Below are 10,617 nucleotides of genomic sequence, written 5' to 3'. Positions count from 1 at the left end.
GATAGATCACACCCAACAACCTAGGCAATGCACTATGAACACTTATCCATGGGGCAAAGGGTGCTGAACTGCTGTCACCGGAAGGCCCAACTCCAGGACTCCCCAGGACAGGACTGAGCCTCCAGCCCCAAGTAAGGAAGTGTAATCTGGGGAGAAGGGCAGGTCACAGGAGCAAATGAATGTGCCAAATGTCACGGATAGTGGCAAAGCCGGGCAGAAGATGGCAAGGCTGGGATCCAAGCTGACAGAGGAGCAAGCAAAATCTAGCATGCCTAAGGGCCACTGAAGGAAAGAACAAAGGGCTTAGAATCATGGTTAAGCAGGGAGACTTCCAGAAAATTCTTGGGACAACCAGGGAGGGAATAGCTGAGGAAGCACTAATGAGAGTTGAGAAATCAGTGCTTAATGTTGCCAGGGCTGGAAGGAATCTTTGGGCAGCAGCACCACCTGTCGGCCAGAGAGGACAACAGCCCAAACTCAAGGACTTAGGATGGGGATGGCCTGGAGTCAGAGGATAGAGTGAAGACAAGGAAGCAAGCAGAATCTGGCGAAACTGTTCTGTCTCATCTTCAAGCTGTGTGCCAAGGCATGGAGGCCTGCAGGGCCTTGCAAGCCTCCCTGTGGCAACCCAGCCCCTCTTGGGGATCACTCGTACCTCACCTAGCCCAGCATCAACACAAAACCATCAACTCCAGAGCCACCACTGCAGTGAAGACAGTTTAATGCTCTCCGCCTGTCACCATCTTCCACTGTCTCCATGAAGCCCTCAGCCCCAGGGCACTCACAAACTGGAGCTCCAGAGTATGCACAAGACCAGGCTCACCATTAATTAGCACCACTTCCCCTAGGGCCAGGGCTTGGAGGGCTGCCTTTCCACTGTGGGACACTTAGGGGCAGACAGAAGAGGGAGCTCCCCCTGAGGGACAAGAGCTGAAGTCCAGAGGCCACAGAGTGAAGGAAGAAGGTGCTCTCAGTCCAGGTGAACAGGGTGGGGAGTGACAAGGACAAAGCTATTAGATGAAGGGGCCAGAACCAGTCAGGTTCTGAACTTCTCCAGGCTAATGGCCTACAGTGAGATTAGCTCTAAGGCAGGTCTGAAGCACAGCAAGAAGCAGGCCAAATGTGCTCTCACCTGACACTTCAGGGTGACCACTGCCCCACACAGTCACTGCCTAGCAACTGCAAAATGACTGGGCACAGACCAGAGTGTGGTCTTGCCAAGAGGGCCGAGTAGTGGCTCCCCCTGCCTGCCCATTCGCCAGGGGGCACCCTCCTACAGCCAGCTGAGGTGCTCCTCCTCGTAGCGCTGGGGGTCAATGAAGGGCCGGTCAATAGAGCGGATCATCAGCTCCCCACAGTACACGCACTCGGCAGCCACCAGTTCATCTAGGTCAGCCTTGAGCTGCTCCCGGCTGGGCCCCCCAGCAGCAGCCCCAGCCTCAGCCTCTTTGGCCCGAGTAGAGCCCTTGGCTGGGGGTGGTGCAGCCCCAAGCTTTCGCTGCAGTTCCTCCAGCCGGGCCTGCTTGTAGGCAGGCAGGCCAGGCCGCACGGCCTGCAGCAGGCAGTCAGCATGGAACATGTGGCCACAGAGGAACAGGTAAAAGGGGCGGTTGAGCAGAGGGAAGTCGCAGCTGGCACATTTGTCCTGGGGCTCCACTGTGCCATAGCGGCCACGCAGTTCCTGCAGGTCTCGACGGATGCGCTGGGCACTGGCAGTGGCCTCTTCCATTTCTCGTTGCAGCTCCTGGATGTGGTGATTGTAGGCCTTAAGTGAGCTGCAGATCGCCTCCTTAAAGTGGTCAATAGTGACAAAATCAGGAAAAAAGGGCAGCACATCCTCAATCTTGAGCAGGGGGCAGCTGGCCAGGCAGGCCATAGCCGTCTGCACATCTTCCTCCTCCTGTACCACGTGCCGAGCGATCTTCAGCCACAGCTTCTTGCGCAGCTCCTCATCCTCCTCAGGTAAGTCTGCACACTGCTTGGCCAGGTCTACATCTACCTGTGAAGAAACCATGGGTATTAAGGGCCCAGTCCCCAATCCATCCAGGATACAGACTGATGTCCAGGGAGAACACAGGCCTGCAGAGAGACTACAGACAGTATTCCTAGCACTCCAGGCAGCAAGGGGGCCAGGCTAGGAATCTATAGCAGGGACAGTGTATCCCTGTCACAACTATGGAAAAACTTATGGTAATAGGGCTCCAATTTTAGTGAATTTAAAAATACCTGGAGCACATATTCAAAATACAGATTTTTAAACTTCTTTTTGGGGGTTGAACTCAGGACCTCATGTTTGCTAGGCAGGCATTCTACCATTTGAGCCACTCCACCAAAATATAGAATTTTGAGCACTCCTTTGACATTCTTTTTTGGCTGTACTAGAGTTTGAGCACAGGACATTGCACTTGCTGGGATGGCATTCTACCACCCCCAGCCCCAGCATTCTAATTCAGTACAACCTGGGATTAGGCTGAGGAATTTGCAGGTTAAATAGCACTTTCCATGATAACAAGGCCCAGGTTACCAATCATGATTTGAGAAATCTAACTCAGCACCTCACCCTTTTAACACACATGTGCCAGGCACTGTTCTGAATGCTTTTCTTATATAGTACTAACCAGCTGTGAGGTAAAAGTACTCTAATATTACTTCATTTTGTGGCTGAATTATCAGAGGCACAGAGGATCAACTAGACCAAATGGGAGGTAGGAGGTAAAAGGGTAAAGAAGAGCAATGGAAGGAGTTGTATAGACCAAAGTAAAGTAGACTCACAGTGGAGATGTACTGAGAAACCCTTGTGAACATCAACTTAAATATTAATAATGAAAGGACTGTAATATTTTCCAGTGTGTGTGTGTGGGGGGGTTACTTGTGGGAGGGTGAATGAAGGAGAGATTAAGGTTGATGGACTTCATTTACTTATATGAAACAGAACAAAGAAACCTCTTGTAATTGCTTTAAGTGGCACAGGGAGAAGACCAAGCAGGAGAGACGGTGGGGGAGATCTAACCAATATACAATATAAGCCTACTTGGTATTGTCACAATGAGCCTCCCCCATACAATTAATATATCCTAATTAAAAAAAAAAAGGAAAAGAAACTAGCCTAAGAGCCACATCTTAATAAAGTAGCAGAAAAGCCAGGCACCAGTGGCTCATGCCTATAATCCTAGCTACTTAGAAGGCTGAGATCAGGAGGAGTGCAGTTCAAGGCCAGCTGGGACAAATAGTTCATGAAACCCCATCTCCAAAATAACAAGAACAAAATGGACTGGAGGTTTGACTCAAGCAGTAGAGTACCACTTTGTAAGTGCAAAGCCCTGAGTTCAAACCCCAGTTCCATAAATAAATAAATAAATAAATAAATAAAATTAAAGTAAATGAATAAGTGACAAAGAAAGAATTCAACCCTGACTTCTAAGTTCGTGCTCTTGACCTCCACAACAGCACCTCTCTAAGCACCTGGTAGCTGGCTCCACCCAACCCTTTGGCTTCTGAAGCTACTGCTCTCTGGGTCCCTGCCTTGGCTGGGGTCAAGACTTACCTGAAGGGCCAGGTCCACAGCCTCCTCATACAGCTCCAGCACCTTGTAGACATGGACACAAGCACGGTGGTGGCCATGCTCAGCGCAGAGTCGTAGTGCATACTTGAGGTCATAATGCACACGATGCGGGCTGGCCCCAGCCTGCTCCAGGTAGGCCAGCAGTGAGTCTGGTTGGCCACGGGCATACAATGACAGCAGGTAGTTGTGAATGGCTTGTTCAGTTTCCCCGAGCACGTTCACACAGAACTCCATGTAGCGGATGGCCTGGCTCACCTGCTGGGCCTCGCCACCCTGGCTATAGTTCACCAGGGCAGGGATGAGCTGCCGTGCATCCAGCCGGCTGCCCAGCTCCATCCAGGCATCAACCAGCTGGCGGGGGATATGGCGGATGAGGACGGGTGAGAACTTGTAGAAGAGTTGGGGATCACGGTGGCGGGCAAGTACAGCCAGAGCCTCCTCATAGGCCTCGTGCTGGCAGTGGTATGCCACTACCCGCTCATAGTCCTGCATGATCACTGCAAAGTACACCATGTGCTCTGTGTCCCCATGACTGGCCAGCAGCTCATGGATAGAGGCCCGGCTGGCAAAGAGCCACTCCTTGTGCCGAGGGCTGCTAAGGAATGTACGGAAGCGCTCCCGCGTGTCCCGGTACAGGTTCCAGGCCTCTGGGTCACCCTGCAGTGCTCCGAGCTGACTCAGGTAGAGCTCTGTCAGCCAGGTGGTCAGCAGTGTGGCCTGGGTACGCTCAGCTGGCTTCAAACTGGCCAGTTTTCGCTGCAGGAACTCAACGAGAGCCTCCTCCTGTCGGGCCTCCAAGAACTTGAGGGCGATCTCCTCAAAGTAACTGTGGGTCAGGGCATAGCAGCGAGCACTCTCCAGGTAGCGACGCTGGCGGAAACAGAAATCAGCCTCCCGGGCCAGGACCGTGTCCAGGCAGTCAGGCCGATCTCGACAATACTCCTTGGCCAGGTCAAAGCGGTTCATGTCCAGGTAGGTGCGCCAGACATCCCGGGACTCGCGCTGCACATGGTAACGGAAGACTGCACGCTCGGTGTAGGCCCACAGCTGACCCGTGGAGGAGTCCTTCACCATGTGCTTCAGGGGCCCAAACTTCTCTAGGAAGTGATCCCGCAGCACCACCTGCCCGGTCAGTGTGCACACTGCCTCCACCCGGTCTGCCAGCAGCAGCAGGAAGTGAAACTGGGTCAAGACGATGGCTAGGGGCGGGCTGGCCCCAGGGCCTACCCCCTCTGGGTACTCCCAGACTCGCTCCTCACTCAGCAAAGAGTCAGGACGCCCGCAGTCCAGTGAGCCATATAACACGCCATCCCCCATCATCCAGGCAAAGGCTGCAGGCGCAGAGCGCAACTTGGGAGTATAGAAAGCCAATTCGCTGTAGCCTAGGTTGCTAGGAAACTCACGGAATGGGGGTGGGTGGTCTGTGTAGGCAGCAAAGAGCCCCAAAAAGCCCTGTGCCTCGGCCCCCTCTGCTCCTCGACCTATGAACTGGAAGAGGCGCTGCCTAGTGGTGGCAATGACAAAGCTGCGCCCATCAGGACCCCGCTCAGCCTCCAGGGCGCACACAGGTGCTGGACCGCCTTCTTCATTTAGCACGTACAGTGGACGGAAGTAGAGATCCGGGGCAGGGCCAAAGAGCCCACCTTCACTGGCTGAGAGCTCTGCTTCGAAGATCTGGCCTTGGGTGGTGCCCACCAAGATGGGGCCTGTGCTGTTCTCAGTGCCCAGTGCCTTGTTCCAACCCACGCTCTCCACCAGCTGCCCTTTCCAGCGTGCCAGTGGCCGTACCTTCTGTCCATTACGATTCACATAGAGGACCTCAGTGCTGCTCAGAGCAATCAGCAGGTGAGAGCCTGCAATGGGCAGAACACAGCATCCTGGATGGATGCTGCTATTCCTACCCTCAGCCTCCCCTAGCTCCCTCCCCCATCCCATCCACTCACAGGCCCCTCAGTTCTCTACCACCACTTACCAGTGTGGTCCAGGAACATCTTGTGGACCTTGGCATCATCCTTGCGCCCCAGCTCCACATGGTTGGGTTCGTTTGCCTTGCCCAGATCAATGCTGTGGGGATGAGAGCCACAACATCACTCTAGAGAAGGGCAGACTTTTTTGGATCAGAGACCTCTTTTAATAATCTGACAAAAGGCTGGGCACTGGTGGCTCACACCTGTAATCCTGGCTACTCAGGAGGCAGAGATCAGAAGACTCACCGTTCAAAGCCAGCCTGGGCAAATAATTCATGAGACCCTATCTCGAAAAACCCTTCACAAAAATAGGGCTGGTGGAGCAGCTCAAGGTGAAGGCTCTGAGTTCAAGCCCCAGTACCACAAAATAATAATAATAATCTGATAAAAGGCAGTCTTTCTTCTCTGAAGTCTACATTTACATAAAAAATTCTGAATACAATCCCAAGTGAACTCTAAAACATATAGAGAGTCCTACTTAAGAACTCTCAGCTGAACCAAGCACTGGTAGCTCAGGCCAGCCCAGAAAAATAGTTCTCTAGACCCTATCTCGAAAATACCCAGCACAAGCTGGGCATGCATACCTCATTCCTATAACCTGGCTACCCAGGAGGCTGAGATCAGGAGGATCCTGGTTTGAAGCCAGCCTGGGCAAACAGCTATCTCAAAAAAACCCATCACAAAAGAAGGTAGTAAAGTGGCTCAAGTGGTTAGAGCGCCTGTTAGCAAGCGTGAGGCCCTGAGTTCAAACACCAGTACCAAAAAAAATTAAAAAGAACCCTCAGCTCTGAGAACTCCCCTGCCTCGTTCTGAGAAACCTCTAAGGAAAAGGCTTTTCCTTGTGTTTCTTCTTAATGCTCATAACAATAATAGGGTTGTCCTGTTGCTGTTATTACAAAAATGTCTTCATACTGTATATACCTGAATATATAAATATACATTATACACCTTAATATGTAAGTATTTGTAACTTGCTTTTCTCAATGAATGACATTTCATGAATATTCCAGTAGTGAACAGACACAGCTCATTGTTTGAATAACTACACAACATTCCATTTTACAGCTGAATCATGACTGGTATTTTCCTGTGGATGGGTATTCAGCTTGAGTCCAGTTTTACCTATCACAAATAATTCCACAAATACCACAGTCAATCCTTGTGTCAATACCCAATACTCCTACAAAATGGTACTTTTCTTTTTATAGTATATATTCCTAACAGTTGGATGGCTGGAGCATAGTTACAGATATTTTAAAGTTACAGATATTTTAATTTTTTTTTTATTTTGTTTTTTAGAGATAAGGTCTCACTGTGTAGCACAGGCTGGCTTCAAACTTGCCATCTTCCTACCTCAGCTTCCCTACTGCTGAGATTAAAGGAATGTACTGCAAGCCTGACTAGATATTTTAAGTTCTAATAGGCATTGCTAGATTACTTTTCCAAAAACTGGTGGCAATTTATAACCTCACCCAGCAATGCAGGACAATCCTTTCCCTGTATTTTTTTGGTGGGGCAGGACTAGGATTTAAACTCAGGGCTTTCTGCTTGCAAACAAAGTTTTCTACTGCTTAAGCCACAACTCCCGGCCATTTTGGAGAAGAGGATCTCGAAAACTGTTTGCCCAGGCTGACCTTACACCGTGATCCTCCTCATCTCAGCCTCCCAAGCAGCCACGATTACAGATGTGAGTCACTGGCACCCAGCCTTTTCCCTGTATCTTTATTAGCACTGTTTATTAGTGGCTTTATTAGTGCCAATCTGAGAGGTTTAAACTAAAGGCATCTTGGGCTGGAAAGGTGGCTCAAGCCACAAAATATCTGCCTAGCAAGCATGAAGCCCTGAGTCCAAACCTTAGTTCTGGGAAAAAAAAACAATAAAAAAAAAACAACTTTTTTTTTTTCCTCTCACAAGTTAAAATTATTTTTAAATGTTTATTAGAAATTTAAAGTTTCTTGGGTTTGTGGTGTGACTCAAGTGGTAGAGGGCCTGCCTAGCAAGTGTGAGGCCCTGAATTCAAACTCCAGAATTGAGAAAAAAAATTGAAGTTTCTCTTCTGTTCATTGCTTGTTTATATTCTTTGCCCTTCCTTTTCTAAACTGTATTTTTCTTTTCTTCTCTTTTTTTTTTTTTTTTTTTTGGCGGTATTTGAACTCAGGGCCTCATGCTTGCTAAGCAGGTGGTCTACCACTTGGGCCATTCCGCCAGCCCTTCTTTTTTTTTGTGATGGATATTTTCAAGATAGGGTCTCTAGAACTATTTGCCCTGCTGGCTTCGAACCACAATCCTCCTGATTTCTTCCTCCTGAGTAGCTAGGACTACAGGTGTGAGCCACCAGCACTTGCTTTCTTATTAATTTATAAGGGCTTGTTTTGTTTTTGTTTTTTGAGATAGGGTATTGTTAGGTGGCCCAGGCTAGATTTGAACTTGTCATTATCCAACCTCAGCCTCGTGCTGAAATTACAGACCTGTGCTGCCATGTCTAGTTGGGGTTTTTTTCTTCTTTTTCTTTTTGTTGTTATTACAACAGCAGTCATTACATAGTTACGTGTCTTTTTTCTTGTGGCTTCTGGATTTTCTAGTTTGAGTAAGAAGGTCTCCATTTAGTCTAAGAACACAGAAATATACTAAATGTTCTTTCCATTCAAACTATTTTTTTAGATAGGGTTTTTTTTAGATAGAGACCTAGGATGGCCTCAAACTTTTTTTTTTTTTTTTTTTTGTGGTACTGGGGCTTGAACTCAGGGCCTTCACCTTGAGCTACCCTGCCAGCCCTTTTTTGTGATGGGGTCTCTCGAACTATTTGCCTGGTCTGGTTTTGAACCACAATCCTCCTGATCTCTGCCTCCTGAGTAGTTCGGATTGCAGGCATGAGCCACCAGCACCCAGCTCACTTCAAACTCTTGAGTCTCCTGTCTCAGCTTCATGAGTGCTGGGATTAGAGGCTTGTACCACCATATCTGGTAGGTGTTTATTTTTACTGTTTTTATTGTAGTTGTTTATTTTGCAATGCTAGGAATTAAACCCAGGGCTTGAAGTATACCAGGCAAGTGTTCTACTACTTAATCATATCCTCAGCCCTGTTGTCTATATTTAAATAACTATTCAATCTACAATTCATTTTTGCAAGACAGAGGACTCTGTTTTATCCCAGATGGTTTTCCAGATAAACAATTTTGCTGATACCTTTGCCAAGGGTTATTTCCATTGCTAGTGGATATATTTTAGGACTTTAGATCTAGTTAGTGACCAAGTTGGGGACTTGAGACTACTTTTAACAGATGAAGGTCCATGATTAGAGAGGTCAGGTGATTTGCTCAATTCCACAGCTTGGTAAGCTGCCCAGCTGGGATCTAAATCCAGGTCTATCTGATTCTTAACTACTGTATCATTGGTTCTCTTTGGTGAGGGAGATGTTTTTTTCCTGAAAATCCCAAATCCACTCTTCACTGCAGTTAACTTTCCCTGAACACTCACCCAGTCCCAACTCTGCAATCCTCTGGGCCCTGGCTTACCGGAGCAGTGTATCCTTGCCCAGGCTCATGCACAGCTGATTGCAGGAGACCACAAGACTGGTGATGCGTTCGGAAGGAGTAAAATCAATGCGTTGCTTCGTGAAGATGGGCACTTCCTTCTCCAGCTGGGCATTTACATACCCTGTGTGTGATGAGTGAAACAAAGATTAGCTAAGGAAGAGACAGAAGAAAGGCAAGGAGAGAAAAACACCCGAACCAAACCAAAACAAACAAGCCAACAAACAACAGTGCTTCTTGACTCTTTCCCAGCATACTCCTACTCAGGAGACCTTGGTTAACAGAGTTCAATATCATCCAGTTTGCTGGTTACCTTTACAGTAAGGGTCTTGGGCTCCTCCTACACTCCTGACAGTAGTCAGTCAGGGGTTGCTTCTCTGATCTGAGAGTTACAGAGTGATGTGCCTGCTTCCGATGGTAGTGGGGGGTGGTGAGGCTGGTAGGTGGTGGTTTGGGCATTCTCCCTCATCAGTCTTTGATCCACCAATCTCGGCTGCATTAACGTAGTTCCCTTCGTCCTGACCATACAGATTGCGAGCAGAGGGAGCTCTGAGGAACCGATCCACCCAGTATTGTTAACTACCTCTGCTTTCCCTCTAGCCAATTGCTCAAAATGATCCAGTACTGCGAAACTGCATTTCTACAATTTCCCCTAGACTCAGGCTGCACCCAGCTTTAGCTAAGGCCAAGACTACTTCATCTCCATCTTTCCTTGATCAGTGACAAAATTCCCTTCAGCACCATCCCTCCTCTCCCTATAACATTCCTTCCCTCCCTACCACCCCTAGAAGGGCCTTGGTGGGGAAAGCACAAATCAGGCATCAGGAGAAAGCCTGGAGTCTATTCTCAGTTCTCCCAAGAGTCCAGATGACTTCCTCATCTGAGCCCCAGTTCCCTCTTTAGAAGGGCCCTAGTAGCAGGGCCTAGATCACGTGGCTGCTCCTGTGGCTCCTTCAAACTTCGATTTTCCAGCAATTGAGGGCCAAGAGAGAGCTTGAGAGAGTCAGAGGCTTAGACCCGGAATGCACGTCCGGGAGGTGACCCCAAACTCGGACCGCCCTCCCACTCCGTCCCCGCAGGTGCTGGCAGAGCCGAAAAGAGTGGCGGAGCCCTCCTCTTCCTTACCAGAGTGGGGGATGCCCACGCTGGGACAGCCGGGCTGCAAGACGGCCGAGCGGGACAGTGCGTCCTCATACTCATCCAGGATGGTTGCCATGGTACTGGGTCTGGTGGCCCTTCGTCCGGGCCCGGGGAAATCACAACAGGGCTCCCCCCAGAGATCCCCGTCGCGCCGGATTGTAAACTGCGACTCCCCAGCCTCTGACAGATCCTGGGAACCTGCCGCCGCCTCCTTTTTAAAATCCTGAGGGCCTTCTCGCTCTCGCCTTAAAGGTCTAGAAGATCCTGGGACCCTCCCCCTAGAATCTGGCGCAGTTTTGCACCCCAGTCCCGTCTCAAAAGATATCAGGACCCCCTCAGCCGGTCCCAGGTGATCCCAACCTCACCCCGGCAGCTCAGCTGACTCTCGCCCCGTGACGCACGCCTATTACGTAAC

General features: G+C 49.5%; 1 protein-coding gene across 1 annotated transcript; it reads right to left on the bottom strand.

Moving 5' to 3' along the window:
- Nucleotides 1-704: 704 nt before the first annotated feature.
- Vps18 (VPS18 core subunit of CORVET and HOPS complexes) lies at nt 705-10,617 on the bottom strand. The gene is made up of 5 exons (XM_020176156.2): nt 10,188-10,617; nt 9,045-9,186; nt 5,535-5,626; nt 3,545-5,415; nt 705-1,999 (listed from the first exon to the last, which is right to left on the bottom strand). Exons 1-5 carry the CDS (start codon nt 10,276-10,278, stop codon nt 1,274-1,276), a joined length of 2,922 nt encoding a protein of 973 aa, XP_020031745.1. The 5' UTR covers nt 10,279-10,617; the 3' UTR covers nt 705-1,273.

Source organism: Castor canadensis, chromosome 2 (assembly GCF_047511655.1).
Source record: "Castor canadensis chromosome 2, mCasCan1.hap1v2, whole genome shotgun sequence".
NCBI classification, from domain to species: domain Eukaryota; kingdom Metazoa; phylum Chordata; class Mammalia; order Rodentia; family Castoridae; genus Castor; species Castor canadensis.
Note: the sequence above shows the minus strand (reverse complement) of the source record. Positions and strands in the feature narration are given on the sequence as shown.

Bases quoted from the DNA above. Each gene is read 5' to 3' on its own strand.
- Vps18 (XM_020176156.2), bottom strand. From the start codon at position 10,278: ATGGCAACCATCCTGGATGAGTATGAGGACGCACTGTCCCGCTCGGCC. The intron at 5,627-9,044 runs GTAAGCCAGGGC...TCATCCCCACAG, and splicing joins GGCAAGGATACACTGCTCCG to CATTGATCTGGGCAAGGCAA. The intron at 2,000-3,544 runs GTAAGTCTTGAC...GTTTCTTCACAG, and splicing joins CTGTGGACCTGGCCCTTCAG to GTAGATGTAGACCTGGCCAA.